Source organism: Hyperolius riggenbachi, chromosome 7 (assembly GCF_040937935.1).
Source record: "Hyperolius riggenbachi isolate aHypRig1 chromosome 7, aHypRig1.pri, whole genome shotgun sequence".
Classification (NCBI taxonomy): Eukaryota; Metazoa; Chordata; class Amphibia; order Anura; family Hyperoliidae; genus Hyperolius; species Hyperolius riggenbachi.
The window spans coordinates 153,370,064-153,396,907 of record NC_090652.1 but is presented as its reverse complement, the minus strand read 5'-3'; the positions used below and the strand labels follow the sequence as shown (position 1 = coordinate 153,396,907).

Genomic DNA, 26,844 nt, shown 5'->3' with positions numbered 1-26,844 from the left:
CCAGCTTCTTGCTAATGGTTTTGTAGCCCATTCCAGCCTTGTGCAGGTCTACAATTTTGTCTCTGACATCCTTGGACAGCTCTTTGGTCTTTCCCATGTTGGAGAGTTTGGAGTCTGCTTGATTGATTGATTCTGTGGACAGGTGTCTTTTATACAGGTGACTAGTTAAGACAGGTGTCCTTAATGAGGGTGACTAATTGAGTAGAAGTGTCTAACCACTCTGTGGGAGCCAGAACTCTTAATGGTTGGTAGGGGTTCAAAAACTTATTTCACTCAATGAAATGCAAATCAGTTGCTATCTTTTATTTAAGGTTATTTTTTCGATTTTCGTTTTGATGTGCTATCTGCCACTGTTAAAATAAACCTACTATTGAAATGATACTGTTCTGAGACTTTTCATTTCTTTGTCATTGGACAAACTTACAAAATCAGTGAGGGGTCAAATAATTATTTCCTCCACTGTACCTGCTTCTCGTCTGCACACCACTCTGTCTCGTATTGACCTGGCCTTTGCCACTCCTCCCATACTGTCCCAAGTTCAGGGTATCGATATTCTACCATCGGGTATATCCGACCATGCCCCCATCTTACTTACACTGACTGTCTCTTCTAGACCCAAGGATAGACTGTGGAGAATATCTAGGTTTTACATTAACGAGCTTCTTATCCAGCCCCAAATCTCACATGCCATACGCAACTATTGGGATATAAATGCAGGCTCCACTTCAGATCCAATCGTTTGGGATGCAGGGAAAGCAGTTGTCAGGGGTCAGTACATGACAGAACTTAAAGCCTACAAAGCTAATTCTAGAGCGCATATCCTAAACCTGGAGGTACAGGCCAAAGAAGCTGAAAAAGTCTTTATACAATTAAATACTCCTGAAACCTGGAGGTCCTGGCAACAATTAGTCAGGCAATGGAGACTTGCTCAAATATCGCTAACCAAGAGTGCCCTGCTACACCAAACGCAGCGTATTTTTGAGTTTGGAGATAAAAACAGTAAGTTGCTGGCTTGGCTGTCCAAAGACACCGGTATTCCCACTGCTATCCCGGTAATCCTTGATCATAACAATCTTCTTCAGATCAACCCAGAGCAGATAAATGAAGCCTTTATGACCTTCTACCAAAAGCTTTACTCTTCCAAGGCTCATTACTCTCAAGAGGAACTAAACGTATACCTGACCAATATCGACACCCCTTCCCTGTCAGAACAAGACATAACCACCCTCGACAAAACAATTTCCATCGAAGAGGTTCAAGCAGCAATAGCTGGCCTCAAACCCAGTAAAACCCCTGGTTCAGACGGCTTACCCTCGGAGTTCTATCAGTGCTACGCTGACATATTAGCCCCCAAACTATGCTCCTTATTTAATAACGTTCTGGAGGGTCACCCCCTGCCTACCTCCTTCTCGGAAGCAATCATAATATTGATTCTGAAGCCAGGGAAAGATCCAACCCGATGTGGATCCTATAGGCCAATTTCACTACTCAACACCGATGCCAAGATTCTAGCCAAAATACTTGCTAATAGAATTAAATTAATAACTTCCTTAATACATAGCGATCAGTCGGGCTTCATGCCCAACAAAGGCACAGATATAAATCTGCGCAGGCTTTTCACCAACATCTCCTTATCCTCCTCGGTGCCCGGACGTAGGATTGTTGCCTCGCTGGACACCGAGAAGGCCTTTGATTCGGTGGAATGGCCCTACTTATGGGAGACCCTGAATAGATACGGCTTTGGCACTAACTTTATCAAATGGGTTCAGGCCTTATACTCTGCCCCCACGGCTAAAATCCGAACAGGGAACACTATATCAGACTCGTTCCGATTACATCGCGGTACCCGTCAGGGGTGTCCGCTTTCCCCTTGCCTTGGCCATTGAGCCTATGGCCATTCTTATACGAAGCTCAGATCAAATTCGGGGAATCTCAGTGGGAAATATCGAAGAAAGGATCTCCCTTTATGCTGATGATACCTTACTCTACCTAAATGATCCTGAGCATTCCTTAACTGGGGCCTTGGAAATAATCACCACATTTGGCTTGTTTTCGGGTCTTAGAGTTAACCAAGATAAGTCTGTCATCATGCCACTGAACAAATTTCGTCCTGATACCTCCTTTAGTCAGCTGCAATGGGTCTCTGAATTCAAATATTTAGGCATAGGGGTGACAAACTCAATATCTGACTAATATACTCTTAATATCAATCCAGTAGTGGAGGCCTTCCGGAAAAAATCCCAGGCATGGAAGCACCTACCGCTCTCGCTCATTGGGAAAATTAACATCTTTAAAATGATCTTCTTACCAAAATTTCTATACGTTCTCCGGAACACGCCTATTATTCTTCCCAAAAAATTCTTTAAAAACTTGCACTCCTTAATCTCAACTTTCATATGGACAGGCCAGACCCCTAAAATTGCCCTTAGCACTCTACAACTACCCATAGATCAAGGTGGCCTGGCCCTTCCCAATATGCAACTATATTATTATGCTGCAGTACTAGTCACAGCCAGATGGTGGCTTGGCCAAGACAGCTACAATCCTGCGGTAGTGGTGGAGGCGGCATGCCTGAGATCATATGAAAGGCTTACCCTCTTAATATATAGAGGCACCACAAATGATGATAGATGTACGATCCCGATGCGGACAGTGTGCAGGGTATGGTCCGATACAGCTAGGTTTTTGGGTGTGGATGAAAGTGTGTCTCTATATACTCCTATCTGGGATAATCCTAATCTCCCACACTTTACACAAATACCAGAGCCTGTGATCTGGGCTAGGGCGGGAATTAAACATATACAACATATTATAAAAGATGGGTCGCTCCTAACATTCAACGAGATGAAACAAATGTACTCCCTTACAAATAAGATGTTTTTTCGTTACCTACAGCTAAGACATGCGTTCGCGGCACAGTACTCTGGTGGAGCCCCTACGTTGGGTGTACATGCTCTTGAGAATACTCTTCTCACAGCACACCTAGATAAACCCCTATCAGTGCTATACTCAGCCCTTTTATCCAAAAATGGCGAAAAAATTCTTCGATGCCAAGAAAAATGGAACATTGACATTCCAGGACTAGACAATACAGACTGGGAAGATGTTCTGGAGGATTTAGTAAAACTTCCAATCTCAGCTAGGGACAGGTTAATTCAAGTCAAATTTCTCCATAGAACCTACTTAACTCCTGTCCGGATGCACAATATTTGTGACAATAATGACGCGCTCTGCCAGAAGTGCTCTGCCGAGAATGGTACTTTCTTCCACATGTTCTGGGAATGTGGCAAGATACAGATATTTTGGACAGATATATTCACTACTATAAATGAAATAACAGAGGCACACTTTGATCGCACGCTCAAGCTAGCGCTGCTAGGGCTATTTGAAGAACCCTCATGCAATAAGTACGTACAATACTTAATTCGTATTCTCTGCTTTTATGCACGCAAAGAGATCCTAAGAGTTTGGAAAGGAGATGCCGCTCCCTCCCTAAATATGTGGAAGCGTACCGTTAATCGAGCCCTCCCACTATACCAATTAACATATAAAAACCGCAACTGCCCACAAAGATTTTACAAAATCTGGACACCTTGGTGTGACAATATACAAACCACAGGCTCGAACGAGGTGAACGGTTAAGGTACATATCCTCCTGATCTACTACAGATACTGAGTAGGACTACTTGCGGCCTCCTGAGGTGTGGCCGGGGATGGGCCCAGAGTCGTTCGTTTTCTTCCCTCCTTTTCCCTCTTCCCCTTCTTACTTCTTCCTCCCCTTCCTCTAACCTCTTCTGGTCACTGTGCCCCCAATGTATATTCATGTGTTGCTCCTAAACCATGGTTGACTCCTTGCAGATATGATGGTACCTGCATGTGAAATATCCTAGCAATGCACCCCAAAAGGGGAAACTGAGTGTTTGGTACTTGTTATTACCTGGGTTATTGGAAGAACGTAACATATGTACAATACTGCTGTTATAATTTCCCACATGTGGGAGCATGGTACCTTATACTATGTATGTTTTCTCTGTCCTTTCTCGTGTACCTTGTATTGGTTCTTGTTTTTTTTACAAAAAGAATAAAAATGATTTGTTAAAAAAAATTTTTATACATTATTATTGTAAAAATGAAGCACTTTTTTTTCATTACGTTATTTTCACTGGAGTTCCTCTTTAAAGGGACACTTAAGTCAAACAAAAAAAAATGAGTTTTACTCACCTGGGGCTTCCAATAGCCCCCTGCAGCTGTCCGGTGCCCTCGCCGTCTCCATCCGATCCTCCTGGCCCCGCCGGCAGCCACTTCCTGTTTCGGTGACAGGAGCTGACAGGCTGGGGACGCGAGTGATTCTTCGCGTTCCTGGCCACAATAGCGCCATCTATGCTGCTACAGCATGTATCATATACCATATAGCAGCATAAAGGGTGCTACTGTGTCTGGGAACGCGAAGAATCACTCGCGTCCCCAGCCTGTCAGCTCCTGTCACCGAAACAGGAAGTGGCTGCCGGCAGGGCCAGGAGGATCGGATGGAGACGGCGAGGGCACCGGACAGCTGCAGGGGGCTATTGGAAGCCCCAGGTGAGTAAAACTCATTTTTTTTGTTTGACTTAAGTGTCCCTTTAAGTCAGAGACAGAATACGGGGCTTTTGTCACTCAGGCGGGTGGTGTGGAATCTACCCAGAAGTCCTTTGGAATCTACTGGTAGATAACGATATTCCTAATGGGCACTGCTAATTTAAGGCCCTTTCCCTCTGAATATGTTGCAATCGACAACTCATTTGTTTGCAACGCGATGCATTGATTATGGTACATCGGGGGCATGTTGTGTGTTTACTGGACAATGTGCGTTTACAGTGGCATTGAGGAATACTTTCATTGTACTTTATGCTTCATTGTATGGCAGCATCTAATGTCTAACGCACAATTTTGGCTTTTCAGCACTGTTGTGTTGTGATCCTATCACAAAGCAATGTGCATAGTGTGAACGGACCCTCAGAGCCCTTTTACACTTAAAGGAATACTTAAGGCAAAAAAAAAAAATGAGATTCTCACCCAGGGCATCCCTCAGCCCCCCGAAGCTGGATGGTGCCCTCGCAGCCCCGCTCTGATCGTCCTGTCCCCGCCGGCGTCTACTTCCGGTTCGGCGACAGCCGCCGACAGGCTGGGAACGCGGCTGATTTTCCGCGTTCCCAGCCGCTGCCATCACCCTCTATGCTGCTATAGCGTATATATATATACGCTATAGCAGCATAGAGAGTGATAGCAGCGGCTGGGAACGCGGAAAAACAGCCGCGTTCCCAGCCTGTCGGCGGCTGTCGCCAAACCGGAAGTAGCCGCCGGCGGGGACAGGACGATCGGAGCGGGGCTGCGAGGGCACCATCCAGCTTCGGGGGGCTGAGGGATGCCCCGGGTGAGTAAATCTCTTTTTTTTTTTTTTTTTGCCTTAAGTATTCCTTTAATGCTTTGCTATGCGTTAGTACGCATTGGAATGCGTTTTTTTCATAGCAGTGCATTGTGAAAAAGCTTTCAGTTAAAACGCATATAGTGGAAACTGTGCCATAGGAAAACTTACTTTGGAAATCCGTTTTCTTCCAGTTATAACTGAGAGCAACTGATTAAGTGTAAAAGTTCTCTAGCCTAAGTTTCCCTGCTTGCAAATTCATAAGCATAATCAAAGCATATTAAAATCAATAGACTGCAAGCTAGGAAATTAATTTTAACGATATGGAAAGACCCAAATGCACCAACTGTTGACACTTGGATTAAACAGGTCAATGCATATTTAAAAATGGAAAAGGTAATGTATCTACATAGAAAGGCTCCGCAGAAATTTGATATGATTTAGGCGGCCCGGTTGGATACCCCGGGTCTCCCTTAGTTCTCCTTAATACAGGATAGATTGTTCTCTGGATCTAGCTAAAGGTGGCCACACACCATACAATTTTTTAAATATCTGTTCAATTTAAGAATTGCAATTAATTTTTCTGACTGATTGTAACCTTTCAAAAATATGACCAATGTACCAAACACCTATGTTCAATTTTTCCTCCAAATATGCTAAAAATGATTGGAAACTCTGACAAAATTGCTAGGGTATGTATATTAATAAATTGACAATCCAACACACACCATACAATCTTTAGAAAGATTGAAGAAAAATATCTGGCATTCCCGGATCGATTAAAATTGAAGAAACCGGGAAATCCGATCGGATTTTTCAGTCTAATGAAAAAAAAAGCTTTCGATTTTTTTTGGGAGATCCGGTCGTTTTTATCGAATTACCGTAAAATTGGATAATTTTATTGTATCGTGTGTGGCCACCTTTAGATTTGAAAATAAGGGTGGGAATTAAGGTCTTAGACCCAGTCCAATAAAAAACCTTTTATGTATGACATCTCTGTAGGGGATATGTAAGTTTTGTACTGACAGTGATGTTTTAGATAAACAACTGTTGTTTGTTCGCACTGAAGTACTGCCAAGGTATCTTGAGATTTGATGTTTGATACTTTATAAGTCAAACTTGTACTGCTGCATAGTCTGTCAAAACAATGTTGACACTTTGATGTTTGGTTCAAACTGTTTAATAAAGGCTGATTTAAAAAAAAAAAATCAATAGACTGCTTCAGAATTCATATACCGGGATAAAACAAAGAGTCAGCAGCATTTTGGGGGATGATGCATCTGAATCCCTGTAGCTGCATGTTGGCACTGCTGGGGGATTTGGATGCCAACTCTCATCCGCAAAAGTGATTGCGCCCGTCTCTGAGATGGATGCCAGCACAAGTGGCAGCATAGTGTTTTATATATACACGTCAACTGTAGCCAAGTAGCAAACATTTAACACCTGTTACTTTTAATACTTTGGAGACTATAAAATGATCTTCTGTTTACTTAGTCTTGCCATATGCAGAAATTGTACTGACCTAGGAAACATTTCCATGCAAGGTGCTTTTTATTTTTGTATTGTGAGTATGGATGCTTAGCCCCTAACATGCAGTGGAAGTTCTGATAAACCTAACCAGATCCTACAGGTTGCAACTAAATGAGGTCTCATTGAGCAGCAAAGCTTCCTCTTACTCTATCAGTTTCCTCTTCCACTAGTTATAGCAAACTCTTGGAAAGACCAACTGTAGGATCATAAGTCCTGTATCCCACATTGGTCCTGCCCCCAGAATTGCAGTTGAAATGGATTCTGGAAGTGCATTTTGAAGCACTTTTACTTGATTCATTTCTAAAAAAAATTTGATTTAATGTTTGATTCTTTCTTCACTATACAGACAACTTAGTGCTTCGTCTGAAACAAAGTCCACACACCAAAACAGTACTGCTGACCTCCAGAAATCAGGAGGTGAAAAGGAGGACTGGAAGCTAACCGAGGCTGACAAGGCCAAAACTGGACGGGTGAGGCTACTTTTCCTTTATTATAGGAATCATATACCAGGGGTAAATACGAAGGCTGCTGCATCATGTTGACCTAAACATCCATCATTTAGTGTTCATCTAACGTCCCATTTTTTTCCAACTAAGTGGTAATATTTGTATTAGTATATTCTGCCTCCTAACTAACTATATCCTCCAGTTTAATCCATGACAACCCTGTCTTGGTGACTTAAACAGTCAGCTTTCTCAGTTGCAAGCAGAGCTATAGTAACACAGTGTTAGGGGCTGCATTAAGTCCTTGCTGATGTAATATTTTAGTAAATATGTGGGAGGGTAAATTAAATCCAGGAAACACAAAAGTTTTTACAGTTCTGCAAATGCTTTTACTTAATAGCAAAAATTCAAAAAACGTAATCAAGGGAAAATAGATATTTCTTTCATAGAAAACACATGAATTTAGTGATGGTTTGGAGCAATACAAGTCATAAATAGTTGGCATAGACCAGCGGTTCCCAACCTTTTCCAGGTCGTGACACATCTTGGCAAACATTCAGATTTCCGTGACACGTCACATCACGCCAAATATTCAGATATATGTGACACGTTACATATTGATAGAAAAATAAGGTCAATAAACAGAAAATCAATAGAGTGCATGTTTTAGAATACACTTTAAAATGAGGGCTAGATCTTTTCATAAATATGATTAAAGAATCAGTGGGAAAGCTGGGCCTGATGGGAAGAACACAATTTTTGTAACCGCGGCCTAATTTTTGACAGACACACCCGTAACTCCATTTCTACATCAATGAGCCGTGATCTAGTTTTGGACTTGATGGTGTTCAGAGCTGAAAATGCCTGCTCACACAAATATGAAGTGGAAAATGGCAATAATAAATCAATGGCTTTGTCAGAATTTGAGGAATACTCATCTTGAACAGTAAGCCAGAATTGAGTTAGGGTGCATTCTTCCATCTTTTTCTTTAGAGTGGTGTCTGAAGACAAGTCCAGAAGCTCATCCTTTTGTTGAGGAGTAAGTTCTTGTGCATTATCAACAGAACTGCTGGAAAAAGGAGCAATCACCCACTCAATACCTTCAGTAGATAAAGAAGGAAAATAATGCTGAACTGCTGCTTCCAAAGATGACAAATGGTTCATAATAATGTCAACCAAAACTGAGTGGTCAGAAGTGTCTGCAGCCATTTGAACAACTGAAGGAAAATTGCAGAGATCCCCCTTTGCCACTGATTGTTTCCAGGACTGTAGTTTCCGAGAGAAACCTTTAATCTTATCTGCAGATGTTATTAAATTTTCTTTTGGACCTTGCATGCTAGTGTTTAAATTGTTGAATTTTAAAAATATATCAGACAGGTATGCTAATTTCAAGCACCAGGTCTTGTCATTGATCTTTTCCTGAAAGGCCGGTTTCTCAGTAGACAAGAACTCCAGCAGTTCATGCTTGAGTTCCAAAAAACGATTTAAAATTCGTCCACGTGAAAGCCATCTTACATCATTGTGCAATAAAACAGTCCTATGGGGAGAGTCTTTTGCTTCACAGAGCCTTTCAAAAATCCTAGTTTTTAATGGGTTAGCTTTAATATAGTTGATCATTTTAATGACCTTCATCAAGAACAGTTTTTAACTCTGGGCCAACAGTTTTGGACACAAGAGCCTCACGGTGCAGAAAGCAATGAGTAGTAATAACATTTGGGTTTTCCCTCTTTACAAGGGCCACAAAACCTTTAAAGCGCCCAGTCATTGCCGGAGCACCGTCAGTGCAGACCGCACAACAGTTAGTCCACTTTAGACCGGTTTCCTCTAAAAAGGAATTTACGGATGTAAAAATATTATTTCCAGTGGTTTTTTCAGCCAGCTTCCTACAAAATAAGAACTGCTCAATGATCTCTGTACCGTCCACAAATCTGCCAAAGCCAAGTAAATTGGCATTGGATGTCACATCAGTGCTTTCGTCAATCTGAAGAGCAAATTTCTTAGCAACCAGCAATTTATTTTTCACATTATCTTCAATATCTCCAGACATGTCACCAATTCGCCTGTGAATAGTATTGTTTGATAATGGCACCTTGCGAATTTCAGCAGCTGCATCTTTGCCCAACATGGTCTCTACAATGGTTTCACAAGCTGGTAAAATTAATTCTTCAGCAATTGTATGCGGTTTCATTTTTTTTGCAACAAGCTCAGCAACTAAGTATGATGCTTCCAGTGCTCTGTCAGATACGGTCATTTGGTTCACCATTTTCTGTGCAGATTTATTTTGTTGTGCAAGAAGACGCTGAAAATATTGTAGTGGTTTTTCATATGCATAAGCATGTTTTGTCTTTAAGTGCCTTTTTAGCTTGTTTGGTACAAGTGATTCGTTACTTAATTTTTCACCACAAACAAGGCAGATTGGAATCTGTAGACTTTCATCTCCTGTCCAAGTAAATCCAAATGCTAAAAAGCTGTCTTTGTATTTCCTGGTGACACCAGCACTGGTATTTGAGCTTGTACTGGGCTCCTCCTCAGACCGCTTTCGTTTCTGAATTAAAAATGTATCCATTTGAAATAGAATGTTAGCAAATTTGGCCAGAAAAAAAAATCTAATATGAAAAAGCGGTGTATGCGCTCCTTCACAGTTCTGAACACAAACTACACACAGTCACTAAAGCCAACTGGATCGCTACAATTCAGGCAGTAATAAATCCCAAATTAGTGATATGACATGCAATAAAATAAATTGTATTGTATTGCAGTATTGCAGAAAAAAAATCTGACAAAGATGTTGGCCTAAAATTCAGTAAAAACACTGCAATTATTCAAACAAGCTCACTTTTTTTTTATTGTGGACAGACCCTGTGTACGTGCAGGCAGGGGTATAACAATCCAAGCAGGCCAAACTACAAACTGATCAGGAAAAGATAAATCTTACAATTCCGTGGTCCTGGATTAAAGAGAACACCACTTTTCCCCCCTAAAATGTGAACAGACCCTGCGTGTGTGCGACAAGGGTGAAAACAAATAAAACAAAACGCCTGCTATTGGCACAATAGAGAGGACTGCAGTGACAAACTTCTTATGCTGCTGGAACAATAGAGGGGCTCAGAAGCAATATAATGCTGAACGCACAATGGCGGCTGCAGCGACAAACTTCTTATGCTGCTGGAACAATAGAGGGGCTCAGAAACAAATATAATGCTGAACGTACAATGGCGGCTGCAGCGACAAACTTCTTATGCTGCTGGAACAATATAATGCTGAACGCACAATGGCGGCTGCAGCAACAAACTTCTTATGCTGCTGGAACAATAGAGGGGCTCAGAAGCAATAATGCTGAACGCACAATGGCGGCTGCAGCAACAAACTTCTTATGCTGCTGGAACAATAGAGGGGCTCAGAAGCAATAATGCTGAACGCACAATGGCGGCTGCAGCAACAAACTTCTTATGCTGCTGGAACAATGGGGGGGCTCAGAAACAATATAATGCTGAACGCACAATGGCGGCTGCAGCGACAAACTTCTTATGCTGCTGGAACAATGGGGAGGCTCAGAAACAATATAATGCTGAATGCACAATGGCGGCTGCAGCGACAAACTTCTTATGCTGCTGGAACAATAGAGGGGCTCAGAAGCAATATAATGCTGAACGCACAATGGCGGCTGCAGCGACAAACTTCTTATGCTGCTGGAACAATAGAGGGGCTCAGAAACAATATAATGCTGAACGTACAATGGCGGCTGCAGCGACAAGCTTCTTATGCTGCTGGAACAATATAATGCTGAACGCACAATGGCGGCTGCAGCAACAAACTTCTTATGCTGCTGGAACAATAGAGGGGCTCAGAAGCAATATAATGCTGAACGCACAATGGCGGCTGCAGCGACAAACTTCTTATGCTGCTGGAACAATATAATGCTGAACGCACAATGGCGGCTGCAGCAACAAACTTCTTATGCTGCTGGAACAATGGGGGGGCTCAGAAACAATATAATGCTGAATGCACAATGGCGGCTGCAGCGACAAACTTCTTATGCTGCTGGAACAATAGAGGGGCTCAGAAGCAATATAATGCTGAACGCACAATGGCGGCTGCAGCGACAAACTTCTTATGCTGCTGGAACAATAGAGGGGCTCAGAAACAATATAATGCTGAACGTACAATGGCGGCTGCAGCGACAAACTTCTTATGCTGCTGGAACAATATAATGCTGAACGCACAATGGCGGCTGCAGCAACAAACTTCTTATGCTGCTGGAACAATAGAGGGGCTCGGAAGCAATAATGCTGAACGCACAATGGCGGCTGCAGCGACAAACTTCTTATGCTGCTGGAACAATAGAGGGGCTCAGAAACAATATAATGCTGAACGTACAATGGCGGCTGCAGCGACAAACTTCTTATGCTGCTGGAACAATATAATGCTGAACGCACAATGGCGGCTGCAGCAACAAACTTCTTATGCTGCTGGAACAATATAATGCTGAACGCACAATGGCGGCTGCAGCAACAAACTTCTTATGCTGCTGGAACAATATAATGCTGAACGCACAATGGCGGCTGCAGCAACAAACTTCTTATGCTGCTGGAACAATATAATGCTGAACGCACAATGGCGGCTGCAGCAACAAACTTCTTATGCTGCTGGAACAATATAATGCTGAACGCACAATGGCGGCTGCAGCAACAAACTTCTTATGCTGCTGGAACAATAGAGGGGCTCAGAAGCAATAATGCTGAACGCACAATGGCGGCTGCAGCGACAAACTTCTTATGCTGCTGGAACAATAGAGGGGCTCAGAAACAATATAATGCTGAACGTACAATGGCGGCTGCAGCGACAAACTTCTTATGCTGCTGGAACAATATAATGCTGAACGCACAATGGCGGCTGCAGCAACAAACTTCTTATGCTGCTGGAACAATATAATGCTGAACGCACAATGGCGGCTGCAGCAACAAACTTCTTATGCTGCTGGAACAATATAATGCTGAACGCACAATGGCGGCTGCAGCAACAAACTTCTTATGCTGCTGGAACAATAGAGGGGCTCAGAAGCAATAATGCTGAACGCACAATGGCGGCTGCAGCGACAAACTTCTTATGCTGCTGGAACAATAGAGGGGCTCAGAAACAATATAATGCTGAACGTACAATGGCGGCTGCAGCGACAAACTTCTTATGCTGCTGGAACAATATAATGCTGAACGCACAATGGCGGCTGCAGCAACAAACTTCTTATGCTGCTGGAACAATATAATGCTGAACGCACAATGGCGGCTGCAGCAACAAACTTCTTATGCTGCTGGAACAATATAATGCTGAACGCACAATGGCGGCTGCAGCAACAAACTTCTTATGCTGCTGGAACAATAGAGGGGCTCAGAAGCAATAATGCTGAACGCACAATGGAGGCTGCAGCAACAAACTTCTTATGCTGCTGGAACAATATAATGCTGAACGCACAATGGCGGCTGCAGCGACAAACTTCTTATGCTGCTGGAACAATATAATGCTGAACGCACAATGGCGGCTGCAGCAACAAACTTCTTATGCTGCTGGAACAATATAATGCTGAACGCACAATGGCGGCTGCAGCAACAAACTTCTTATGCTGCTGGAACAATATAATGCTGAACGCACAATGGCGGCTGCAGCAACAAACTTCTTATGCTGCTGGAACAATAGAGGGGCTCAGAAGCAATAATGCTGAACGCACAATGGCGGCTGCAGCGACAAACTTCTTATGCTGCTGGAACAATAGAGGGGCTCAGAAACAATATAATGCTGAACGTACAATGGCGGCTGCAGCGACAAACTTCTTATGCTGCTGGAACAATATAATGCTGAACGCACAATGGCGGCTGCAGCAACAAACTTCTTATGCTGCTGGAACAATATAATGCTGAACGCACAATGGCGGCTGCAGCAACAAACTTCTTATGCTGCTGGAACAATATAATGCTGAACGCACAATGGCGGCTGCAGCAACAAACTTCTTATGCTGCTGGAACAATATAATGCTGAACGCACAATGGCGGCTGCAGCAACAAACTTCTTATGCTGCTGGAACAATAGAGGGGCTCAGAAGCAATAATGCTGAACGCACAATGGCGGCTGCAGCGACAAACTTCTTATGCTGCTGGAACAATAGAGGGGCTCAGAAACAATATAATGCTGAACGTACAATGGCGGCTGCAGCGACAAACTTCTTATGCTGCTGGAACAATATAATGCTGAACGCACAATGGCGGCTGCAGCAACAAACTTCTTATGCTGCTGGAACAATATAATGCTGAACGCACAATGGCGGCTGCAGCAACAAACTTCTTATGCTGCTGGAACAATATAATGCTGAACGCACAATGGCGGCTGCAGCAACAAACTTCTTATGCTGCTGGAACAATAGAGGGGCTCAGAAGCAATAATGCTGAACGCACAATGGCGGCTGCAGCAACAAACTTCTTATGCTGCTGGAACAATATAATGCTGAACGCACAATGGCGGCTGCAGCGACAAACTTCTTATGCTGCTGGAACAATAGAGGGGCTCAGAAACAATATAATGCTGAACGTACAATGGCGGCTGCAGCGACAAACTTCTTATGCTGCTGGAACAATATAATGCTGAACGCACAATAGCGGCTGCAGCAACAAACTTCTTATGCTGCTGGAACAATATAATGCTGAACGCACAATGGCGGCTGCAGCAACAAACTTCTTATGCTGCTGGAACAATATAATGCTGAACGCACAATGGCGGCTGCAGCAACAAACTTCTTATGCTGCTGGAACAATAGAGGGGCTCAGAAGCAATAATGCTGAACGCACAATGGCGGCTGCAGCGACAAACTTCTTATGCTGCTGGAACAATAGAGGGGCTCAGAAACAATATAATGCTGAACGTACAATGGCGGCTGCAGCGACAAACTTCTTATGCTGCTGGAACAATATAATGCTGAACGCACAATGGCGGCTGCAGCAACAAACTTCTTATGCTGCTGGAACAATATAATGCTGAACGCACAATGGCGGCTGCAGCAACAAACTTCTTATGCTGCTGGAACAATATAATGCTGAACGCACAATGGCGGCTGCAGCAACAAACTTCTTATGCTGCTGGAACAATGGGGGGGGGGCTCAGAAACAATATAATGCTGAACGCACAATGGCGGCTGCAGCGACACACTTCTTATGCTGCTGGAACAATGGGGGGGCTCAGAAACAATATAATGCTGAATGCACAATGGCGGCTGCAGCGACAAACTTCTTATGCTGCTGGAACAATAGAGGGGCTCAGAAGCAATATAATGCTGAACGCACAATGGCGGCTGCAGCGACAAACTTCTTATGCTGCTGGAACAATAGAGGGGCTCAGAAACAATATAATGCTGAACGTACAATGGCGGCTGCAGCGACAAACTTCTTATGCTGCTGGAACAATATAATGCTGAACGCACAATGGCGGCTGCAGCAACAAACTTCTTATGCTGCTGGAACAATATAATGCTGAACGCACAATGGCGGCTGCAGCAACAAACTTCTTATGCTGCTGGAACAATATAATGCTGAACGCACAATGGCGGCTGCAGCAACAAACTTCTTATGCTGCTGGAACAATAGAGGGGCTCAGAAGCAATAATGCTGAACGCACAATGGCGGCTGCAGCGACAAACTTCTTATGCTGCTGGAACAATAGAGGGGCTCAGAAACAATATAATGCTGAACGTACAATGGCGGCTGCAGCGACAAACTTCTTATGCTGCTGGAACAATATAATGCTGAACGCACAATGGCGGCTGCAGCAACAAACTTCTTATGCTGCTGGAACAATATAATGCTGAACGCACAATGGCGGCTGCAGCAACAAACTTCTTATGCTGCTGGAACAATATAATGCTGAACGCACAATGGCGGCTGCAGCAACAAACTTCTTATGCTGCTGGAACAATAGAGGGGCTCAGAAGCAATAATGCTGAACGCACAATGGCGGCTGCAGCAACAAACTTCTTATGCTGCTGGAACAATATAATGCTGAACGCACAATGGCGGCTGCAGCGACAAACTTCTTATGCTGCTGGAACAATATAATGCTGAACGCACAATGGCGGCTGCAGCAACAAACTTCTTATGCTGCTGGAACAATATAATGCTGAACGCACAATGGCGGCTGCAGCAACAAACTTCTTATGCTGCTGGAACAATATAATGCTGAACGCACAATGGCGGCTGCAGCAACAAACTTCTTATGCTGCTGGAACAATAGAGGGGCTCAGAAGCAATAATGCTGAACGCACAATGGCGGCTGCAGCGACAAACTTCTTATGCTGCTGGAACAATAGAGGGGCTCAGAAACAATATAATGCTGAACGTACAATGGCGGCTGCAGCGACAAACTTCTTATGCTGCTGGAACAATATAATGCTGAACGCACAATGGCGGCTGCAGCAACAAACTTCTTATGCTGCTGGAACAATATAATGCTGAACGCACAATGGCGGCTGCAGCAACAAACTTCTTATGCTGCTGGAACAATATAATGCTGAACGCACAATGGCGGCTGCAGCAACAAACTTCTTATGCTGCTGGAACAATATAATGCTGAACGCACAATGGCGGCTGCAGCAACAAACTTCTTATGCTGCTGGAACAATATAATGCTGAACGCACAATGGCGGCTGCAGCAACAAACTTCTTATGCTGCTGGAACAATATAATGCTGAACGCACAATGGCGGCTGCAGCGACAAACTTCTTATGCTGCTGGAACAATAGAGGGGCTCAGAAACAATATAATGCTGAACGTACAATGGCGGCTGCAGCGACAAACTTCTTATGCTGCTGGAACAATATAATGCTGAACGCACAATGGCGGCTGCAGCAACAAACTTCTTATGCTGCTGGAACAATATAATGCTGAACGCACAATGGCGGCTGCAGCAACAAACTTCTTATGCTGCTGGAACAATATAATGCTGAACGCACAATGGCGGCTGCAGCAACAAACTTCTTATGCTGCTGGAACAATAGAGGGGCTCAGAAGCAATAATGCTGAACGCACAATGGCGGCTGCAGCAACAAACTTCTTATGCTGCTGGAACAATATAATGCTGAACGCACAATGGCGGCTGCAGCGACAAACTTCTTATGCTGCTGGAACAATAGAGGGGCTCAGAAACAATATAATGCTGAACGTACAATGGCGGCTGCAGCGACAAACTTCTTATGCTGCTGGAACAATATAATGCTGAACGCACAATAGCGGCTGCAGCAACAAACTTCTTATGCTGCTGGAACAATATAATGCTGAACGCACAATGGCGGCTGCAGCAACAAACTTCTTATGCTGCTGGAACAATATAATGCTGAACGCACAATGGCGGCTGCAGCAACAAACTTCTTATGCTGCTGGAACAATATAATGCTGAACGCACAATGGCGGCTGCAGCAACAAACTTCTTATGCTGCTGGAACAATATAATGCTGAACGCACAATGGCGGCTGCAGCAACAAACTTCTTATGCTGCTGGAACAATAGAGGGGCTCAGAAGCAATAATGCTGAACGCACAATGGCGGCTGCAGCGACAAACTTCTTATGCTGCTGGAACAATAGAGGGGCTCAGAAACAATATAATGCTGAACGTACAATGGCGGCTGCAGCGACAAACTTCTTATGCTGCTGGAACAATATAATGCTGAACGCACAATGGCGGCTGCAGCAACAAACTTCTTATGCTGCTGGAACAATATAATGCTGAACGCACAATGGCGGCTGCAGCAACAAACTTCTTATGCTGCTGGAACAATATAATGCTGAACGCACAATGGCGGCTGCAGCAACAAACTTCTTATGCTGCTGGAACAATAGAGGGGCTCAGAAGCAATAATGCTGAACGCACAATGGCGGCTGCAGCGACAAACTTCTTATGCTGCTGGAACAATAGAGGGGCTCAGAAACAATATAATGCTGAACGTACAATGGCGGCTGCAGCGACAAACTTCTTATGCTGCTGGAACAATATAATGCTGAACGCACAATGGCGGCTGCAGCAACAAACTTCTTATGCTGCTGGAACAATATAATGCTGAACGCACAATGGCGGCTGCAGCAACAAACTTCTTATGCTGCTGGAACAATATAATGCTGAACGCACAATGGCGGCTGCAGCAACAAACTTCTTATGCTGCTGGAACAATAGAGGGGCTCAGAAGCAATAATGCTGAACGCACAATGGAGGCTGCAGCAACAAACTTCTTATGCTGCTGGAACAATATAATGCTGAACGCACAATGGCGGCTGCAGCGACAAACTTCTTATGCTGCTGGAACAATAGAGGGGCTCAGAAACAATATAATGCTGAACGTACAATGGCGGCTGCAGCGACAAGCTTCTTATGCTGCTGGAACAATATAATGCTGAACGCACAATGGCGGCTGCAGCGACAAACTTCTTATGCTGCTGGAACAATAGAGGGGCTCAGAAGCAATATAATGCTGAACGCACAATGGCGGCTGCAGCGACAAACTTCTTATGCTGCTGGAACAATATAATGCTGAACGCACAATGGCGGCTGCAGCAACAAACTTCTTATGCTGCTGGAACAATAGAGGGGCTCAGAAGCAATAATGCTGAACGCACAATGGCGGCTGCAGCAACAAACTTCTTATGCTGCTGGAACAATGGGGGGGCTCAGAAACAATATAATGCTGAACGCACAATGGCGGCTGCAGCAACACACTTCTTATGCTGCTGGAACAATGGGGGGGGCTCAGAAACAATATAATGCTGAATGCACAATGGCGGCTGCAGCGACACACTTCTTATGCTGCTGGAACAATAGAGGGGCTCAGAAGCAATATAATGCTGAACGCACAATGGCGGCTGCAGCGACAAACTTCTTATGCTGCTGGAACAATAGAGGGGCTCAGAAACAGTATAATGCTGAACGTACAATGGCGGCTGCAGCGACAAACTTCTTATGCTGCTGGAACAATATAATGCTGAACGCACAATAACGGCTGCAGCAACAAACTTCTTATGCTGCTGGAACAATATAATGCTGAACGCACAATGGCGGCTGCAGCAACAAACTTCTTATGCTGCTGGAACAATATAATGCTGAACGCACAATGGCGGCTGCAGCAACAAACTTCTTATGCTGCTGGAACAATAGAGGGGCTCAGAAGCAATAATGCTGAACGCACAATGGCGGCTGCAGCGACAAACTTCTTATGCTGCTGGAACAATAGAGGGGCTCAGAAACAATATAATGCTGAACGTACAATGGCGGCTGCAGCGACAAACTTCTTATGCTGCTGGAACAATATAATGCTGAACGCACAATGGCGGCTGCAGCAACAAACTTCTTATGCTGCTGGAACAATAGAGGGGCTCAGAAACAATATAATGCTGAACGTACAATGGCGGCTGCAGCGACAAACTTCTTATGCTGCTGGAACAATATAATGCTGAACGCACAATGGCGGCTGCAGCAACAAACTTCTTATGCTGCTGGAACAATAGAGGGGCTCAGAAGCAATAATGCTGAACGCACAATGGCGGCTGCTGCAACAAACTTCTTATGCTGCTGGAACAATATAATGCTGAACGCACAATGGCGGCTGCAGCAACAAACTTCTTATGCTGCTGGAACAATAGAGGGGCTCAGAAGCAATAATGCTGAACGCACAATGGCAACTGCAGCAACAAACTTCTTATGCTGCTGGAACAATGGGGGGGGGGGGGGGGCTCAGAAGCAATAATGCTGAACGCACAATGGCAACTGCAGCAACAAACTTCTTATGCTGCTGGAACAATGGGGGGGGGGGGGGGGCTCAGAAACAATATAATGCTGAACGCACAATGGCGGCTGCAGCGACAAACTTCTTATGCTGCTGGAACAATAGAGGGGCTCAGAAGCAATATAATGCTGAACGCACAATGGCGGCTGCAGCGACAAACTTCTTATGCTGCTGGAACAATAGAGGGGCTCAGAAGCAATATAATGCTGAACGCACAATGGCGGCTGCAGCGACAAACTTCTTATGCTGCTGGAACAATATAATGCTGAACGCACAATGAATAAACAATGGAGAGCCTCAGAAACGATATACTTCTGTAGCTAACACAATGAAGGGAGAGGGTGTTAGAGGTACAAAATCCTGCAGCTGCAATGTGTGAAGGGCAGCACTAATATGCTGCTGCAATGCGTGAAGGAAGGCCTTGCACTAATATGCTGTGCTGGTGCTGCTACAATGTACACTGCTGCTGCTGGCACAATGAGCTACGAGGGACAGTATGCTGGTGCAGGGGCGTAACTAGAAATCACTGGGCCCCCCTGCGAATATTTGGATGGGGCCCCCCCATAGGTGCCAAATAATCGTAATGGGGCAGCGTTTCACTGTAAATTAATTGTAAAGTGGGCAGCATTTTACCAGACAATCGTAATGTGGGCCAGAAAATCGTAATGTGGGCAGAGTTCACCAGAAAATCGTAATGTGGGCACCAGTTACCAGAAAATAGTAACGTGAGCAGCAGTCACCAGAAAATTGTAACGTGGGCAGCATTCACCAGACAATCGTAATGTGGGCAGCGTTCACCAGAATATCGTAATGTGGGACAGAAAATCGTAATGTGGGCAGAGTTCACCAGAAAATTGTAACATGGACAGCGTTCACCAGAAAATTGTAACATGGACAGCATTCACCAGACAATCGTAACTTGGGCAGTGTTCACCAGAAAATCGTAATGTGGGCCAGAAAATCGTAATGTGGGCAGCGTTCACCAGAAAATCGTAACGTGGACAGCATTCACCAGACAATCGTAACGTGGGCAGTGTTCACCAGAAAATCGTAATGTGGGCCAGAAAATCGCAATGTGGGCAGCAGTCACCAGAAAATCGCCATGTGGGCAGCAGTCACCAGAAAATTGCAATGTGGGCATCAGTCACCAGAAAATCCTAATGTGGGCAGCAGTCACCAGAATATCGTAATGTGGGCAGCAGTCACCAGAAAATCCTAATGTGGGCAGCAGTCACCAGAAAATCCTAATGTGGGCAGCAGTCAGACACCAGAATGTCGTAATGTGGGCAGCAGACACCAGAAAGTCGTAATGTGGGCAGCAGACACCAGAAAATCCTAATGTGGGCAGCAGTCACCAGAAAATCGCAATGTGGTCAGCAGTCACCAGAAAATCGCAATGTGGGCAGCAGTCACCAGAAAATCGCAATGTGGGCAGCAGTCACCAGAAAATCGTAATGTGGGCAGCAGACACCTGAAAATCGTAATATGGGCAGCAGACACCTGAAAATCGTAATGAGGGCAGCAGACACCTGAAAATCGCAATGTGGGCAGCAGTGACCAGAAAATCGCAATGTGGGCAGCAGTCACCAGAAAATCGCAATGTGGGCAGCATACACCAGAAAATCCTAATGTGGGCAGCAGACACCAGAAAATCGTAATGTGGGCAGCAGACACCTGAAAATCGTAATATGGGCAGCAGACACCTGAAAATCGTAATGAGGGCAGCAGACACCTGAAAATCGCAATGTGGGCAGCAGTGACCAGAAAATCGCAATGTGGGCAGCAGTGACCAGAAAATCGTAATGTGGGCAGCAGACACCTGAAAATCGCAATGTGGGCAGCAGACACCTGAAAATCGTAATGTGGGCAGCAGACACCAGAAAATCGCAATGTGGGCAGCAGACACCAGAAAATCATAATGTGGGCAGCAGTCACCTGAAAATCATAATGTGGGCAGCAGACACCTGAAAATCGTAATGTGGGCAGCAGACACCTGAAAATCGTAATGTGGGCAGCAGACACCAGAAAATCATAATGTGGGCAGCAGACACCAGAAAATCGCAATGTGGGCAGCAGTGACCAGAAAATCGCAATGTGGGCAGCAGTGACCAGAAAATCGTAATGTGGGCAGCAGACACCAGAAAATCGCAATGTGGGCAGCAGTGACCAGAAAATCGTAATGTGGGCAGCAGACACCAGAAAATCATAATGTGGGCAGCAGACACCTGAAAATCACAATGTGGGCAGCAGTGACCAGAAAATCGTAATGTGGGCAGCAGACACCTGAAAATCGTAATGTGGGCAGCAGACACCTGAAAATCGTAATGTGGGCAGCAGACACCTGAAAATCACAATGTGGGCAGCAGTGACCAGAAAATCACAATGTAGGCAGCAGACACTAGAAAAAAAAATGCACCTGTGAAAAAAAAACAGTTCACTTACCTGACAGAAGTCTTCTCCTCTCCCGGCATCTGGCTCGCAGCTCCCCGAGTCCTCCTGCAGCACATCTCCCGCGCTGACAGGCAGAGTGCAGGGCTACGGCAAGATGGCTGCCGAAGCCCTGTACTAGAGACACAAATAGTCTCCAGTGCAGGGCTTCTTCAGCGGCCATCTTGCCGTAGCCCTGCTCTGCCTGCCGGAGACTATGCAGGCTGCTGAAGCGGGGCTGCGGGGAATGAACTGGCGCAGCGTCTGTTAGACGCTGCGGCCAGTTGAGCACCTTGCTGGGGGGTCCAGAGCAGCGCTCCCCCCACGGACAGTGAGCGGGCCCCAGAGCAGCCCCGGGCGGCCGGGCCCCCCTGCGGCTGAGAGAGTCGCATCCCCGGTAGGTACGCCGGTGGTGACAGCCTTTCCTCCTCCGGGCCCCTGACTTGCTAGGGGCCCCCCTGCAACTGCAGGGGCTGCAGGGTCTATTCCTACGCCCCTGTGCTGGTGCAACACAGGTCCAAATATGCTGCTGCCACTGTCTCATTCACAAACAAAATGCCGGCCACAGGAAGAAGTCACACCCTTATGTGTGAACTTCCTTATCACCCCCGCCCCCCGTACAGCCCCCTCTCCCCTCCTCTCTGACCTTTATCCTCCTCCTCCTCCTCCTCCTCCTCCTCCTCCTCCTGAATGTTCCCCTCTGTGGCTCCGTCTGATGCTGCCTCCGCCCTCTGCTATTAGTACTGTAAGACTACAACAAAATGGCAGCCGATGTCTGCAAATGCGGATGGCGGCGGCCATTTTCTTGTAGCCCTGCAGTATTTGCCGAATAGGAAGGAAGCGATCTGCCGGGGAGACAAGCAGGGGAGGAGAGAGCGGCGACACATAGCCGGGGATGCCGCGACACATATATGTGTCGCGGCACACAGGTTGGGAACCTCTGGCATAGACAATAGACACTAGATCGTTTCAAGCCAACAGCCGCTCTTCATCAGGCCTCTATGCAAATATCTCCAGACACCATATAATCAGGATTCAGTCGTAGTAAACAAGATGGCGTATCACCCTTGAGGATAAAATCAGACACCATCCTATGGCCAAGGATCTTCACCCTGCAAGCAATCAGGAGTCTTTGTAAGCAGCTTGGAATTAGGTCAATCGAAAGTTAAATTTAATTGTCCCAATTCCAAGTTGCATACATTTTCCATCAAATCTGCATCGATGCAGAAATTATTGGCATCTCATTGGCCATATCTAATATTACCTAGACGCACAGCAGAGTTTCCGTATTCCTCTCTGCTCACTTTTCCACTCCAAGTGGAAGTTTTCAATTAGCTCTGGTAACAACCACAGCCTTCCCTCTTTCAGGACTACGATTCCATCAGCAATAGACAGTATAGGTGAACTCCTGCTGCTTGTGGTAGAACTGCCTTTTCCTAGAATGAGGAAGGTTGTGACTGTTGTATTTCCGGAGCTGACTTCCAGCTAAGGAGTGAGCATTGAGACATTGTGTGCTTTTTTTTTTTTTGCATATCTAGTAGTGATGCATGCACACACACTTTTAGGCCCCATCCACACCTAAAACCGCAAAACGCCGGCGGTAGTTTTGCGGGAGTGATTTTTCCGCGATTAACGCGGAAAAATCACTGGACACTACAGTGATTTTTTTTTTTTTCCCGATCGCAATTAGCACTTCTATAGCACTAAGGGCCCTTTTCCACTAGCAGTCGCTAGCGTTCACGCTGAACGCTAGCGATTGCTGAATCGTAATTACCGGCGATTTCCCGGCGTTTGCGGCCGCGATTTTGATATGCTATGCACTGCATAGCAAAATCGCGGCAAATATCGCTCCGCCGCACGTTCGCGTTCCTGAAAAAAACGAATCGCGGTAGTGGAAATGACCTACCGCGATTCCTATGTTAAAAAGCAAACCGTAGCGATTGTAAAATCGCTAGCAGTTTGCGACTTTTCGATTCAGCCAGCGCAAACGCGCTGGTGGAAAAGGGCCCTAAATGCAATCGCTGGGAAATCGCCTGAAAATGGTGCAGGCTACACATTTGTGTTTGGTGATTTGCGTTAATTGCCAGCGATTAACGCAAATCGCCCAAGTAAGAACGGGCCCATAGGGTATTAATGCACTAGCGCTTTAAAAAGCGCTAGCGCTTGAGCGGTTTGCCGAAATCGCCGGCACAACACTCTAGTGTGAATTAGACCTCATACCTTTGGTCTATAATGAGCTGGTAAACCTCTCTACATTACTGTTGTTGGACACTGGAAAAAATGTTGTTCTATAATGGATATACCCTTCAATGCCCTAGTTTAAGCTTGTGTATGTGTCTGGTTAATGTACATTAAGTGGAACACACTGTAATTTGCAATTGTAAAGTTCTGCACCTAAATCATTTTTGTGTTGTTAATGTATTGCTTTGATAGCTGGATTTGTAGAAAAATCCCCCTCTGCCAATGAGGCAGTAAGTTCTTTAAAGTGCTATTGTCATTAAAATGTTTTTTTCTCTAAAACATTAATCACATGAAAACATTTATATGAATCACTATGAGACTGCATGTTTTTGAATGCATATTTGCACTTCACTGAAGCTGACTGATATCATTGCCAGCTGCAGAACAAAGTATCAGATTTACTCTGAGAAGTAATTAGTAATCAAATAAAATAAAGTTCTCTGCTTCCCCCTGGTCACAGCAGAAGCTTTTCTGCCTTGTTTACGCAGTGTATACACTTCCAGCACAATCTGATGCCAATGCCTTGCAGTGGCAGGCTTATCAATTACTATATTTTTTGGACTATAAGACTCCCTTTTTCTTCTCCAAAAGTGGGGGAAAAAGTTACTGCGTCTTATAGTCCAAATGCAGAACGGCCTGCTAATATGAACCTCCAACCGGCCGCAATGTCGTAGACTCCCTGTACTGTGCCCATGCAGAGGAGGACACCAAGACACCGAGGTATGGAGGATGACAGAGGCGGACACAGGGGGGGGGGGGGGGGGACAGAGGAGGACGCGGGGAGACACGAGGTACAAGGGGGCATGAGTTATAAAGGGGGCATAATCCAGAAGATGCCCCTTCACCATGGATGCACCAGGTTTAGTATATAGATTTCCCCTGGTTTTTGTCCTCTAAACCTAGGAGCGTCTTATAGTCCAAAAATACGATAGCAGCAAAATGTAGTGTAAAGCATGCGTTTTAACCTTTTTAAAAAAAAGTCAGATGGTTTTATCTGTTAAATGATATGCTGTATTTAATGTTTTAGACTGTAGATTACATTTGATAACAATACAGCTTTAAAGTGGACCTGAACTCTTGCACAGGATAGAAGGAAAATGTATAGAAATGCACCCTGTATGTATTTAAAAAGTTTAGCCTGTCTAATTCCCCCTCATCTGTTCCTAAGCACAAGTTGTAATGTGATCCCTTAGCTGTGTCAGCTGACTGCCACTGCAGAGACCTAACTGGTAAACACAGGATTTTAACAATATTCAAAAAGATGCGGCGCACCACTGGCTGCAAAGATGCTTGTATTTGAGAATAGAAACACTACATGTTACGGACACGCAGGTCCATCATCAGGCTTAATCATGCGCCTGATGAAGGACCTGCGTGTCTGTAACATGTAGTGCTTTTTTTTTTTTTTTTTCATCAAATACAAGCTTCTTTGCAGGCAGTGGTATATGCCGCCTCTTTTTTGAATTTTGGTGCGATTCAGGACCAAGTGAGCAATCCGGCTGAGGCTTGGCACCGGCAAATGCCGGGATAGAGTACACCTGGGGTTCTGCTTCCTTGGAGTCTGTGAACTTGCAATGTTAACAATATGTCTACTCCCACAAAAGCAAGAAGTAGAAACACTTCAGATTTAGTGCCGGATTTGTATTGGCTGTAACAAAGCAATGTTTTTCTCTAAAGGTTATTATGCTGTTGCGTATGTTATAAAGCAGAGAGGAAGTTCTGAGTTCAGGCTAGCTTTAATTTGCACACCTATTTCTGGATCGTGTGACTGATTTTTCCAAAAGGAATTTCTCTGGAACCGCTGCATAAAATGTGAAAATTTGAGTAATGGTTTAATCACCTGCTCACTTTTACCAACAATGAGAAATGTTGGGGGGTGAACTGTGGTCTGTAAAGTTACAGCTTTGAATAGGTAATTCCTGTAATGGGGCTGTTGCTATTGGTACCTAGCGTTTGCCATTAAATCAAAACTCTAATTTGATAACCTGACGCACAAAAGCTGCTTTGAACATTAAAACATATAACTGAATACGGCATTTAACAGCTGGCCATTTGTAACAATAAAGGAAGGAGCCATCAACACCTCATCTTAAATTATCTTGCTTTTTCCTGTTCCAGGTTAAATTGTCTATATTCTGGGAATACATGAAAGCAATAGGACTTATCCTGTCTTTTCTGAGTGTCATCCTGTTTCTGTGCAACCACATAGCTTCCTTGGCTTCCAACTACTGGCTTAGTCTCTGGACTGATGACAAAGTAATTAATGGCACTCAGCAGAACACAGAAATGAGACTTGGCGTATATGGAGCGCTAGGAATGTCACAAGGTTTGAACTCTTATTATTTTCTGTCCAAGTCTTTATGCATTGTAAATATGCCTTAATGTGGAGTATCTGTCAAAGGGCTACCCTCTCTGGTGAACTTGTGGAATGTGCTTTGGGCACTAATTCTTTCTAAATATGATGTGCAAAGTGACTAGATGCGCGCGCGCGCACACACATACTGTAGGTTGAATATAACATTGACTGAAGGAAGGAAATGTTATATTGGATGGAGAACTTTGTTAAATAAAAAGTGTTAATTCATCTTAAAAAAAAATGAAAAAAAAAGCATTGGGTCATGTCCACAAATAAATTAAAAAGAACCTGAGGTGAGAGACATGGAAGCTGCCATATATTTCCTTTTAAACAATACCAGTTGCCTGTCATTCCTGCTTATCTTTCTGGTCAGTAGTGTCTGAACCACTCGCCTAAATCAAGGATGAAGCTAATCTTGTCAGACTTTAGTCAGAGCCCCTGATCTGCATGCTTGTTTAGGGCCTGAGCCCACCGACGCAGTTGTGTCCACTTTTCAGCATCTGTAACATTGATGTGTAACTGAAAAGCAGATACTGTGTTAGTGGGCTCAGGTCCTTAGGGTCTATGAGTATTTGAGGTAGTGGATCAGCAGGACAGCAAGGCACTGTGCATTGATTAAATAGACTCTGTAAAAAAATGTTC

General features: G+C 44.7%; 1 protein-coding gene across 1 annotated transcript in view; it reads left to right on the top strand.

The window, feature by feature from the left end:
• ABCC1 (ATP binding cassette subfamily C member 1 (ABCC1 blood group)) overlaps window positions 1-26,844 on the top strand; it is a 303,768-nt gene that overhangs the window by 237,061 nt on the left and 39,863 nt on the right. Inside the window, 2 exon segments of the mRNA XM_068244766.1 lie at window positions 7,278-7,401; window positions 25,965-26,172. Of these exon segments, the coding sequence (XP_068100867.1) occupies window positions 7,278-7,401; window positions 25,965-26,172 (332 nt within the window).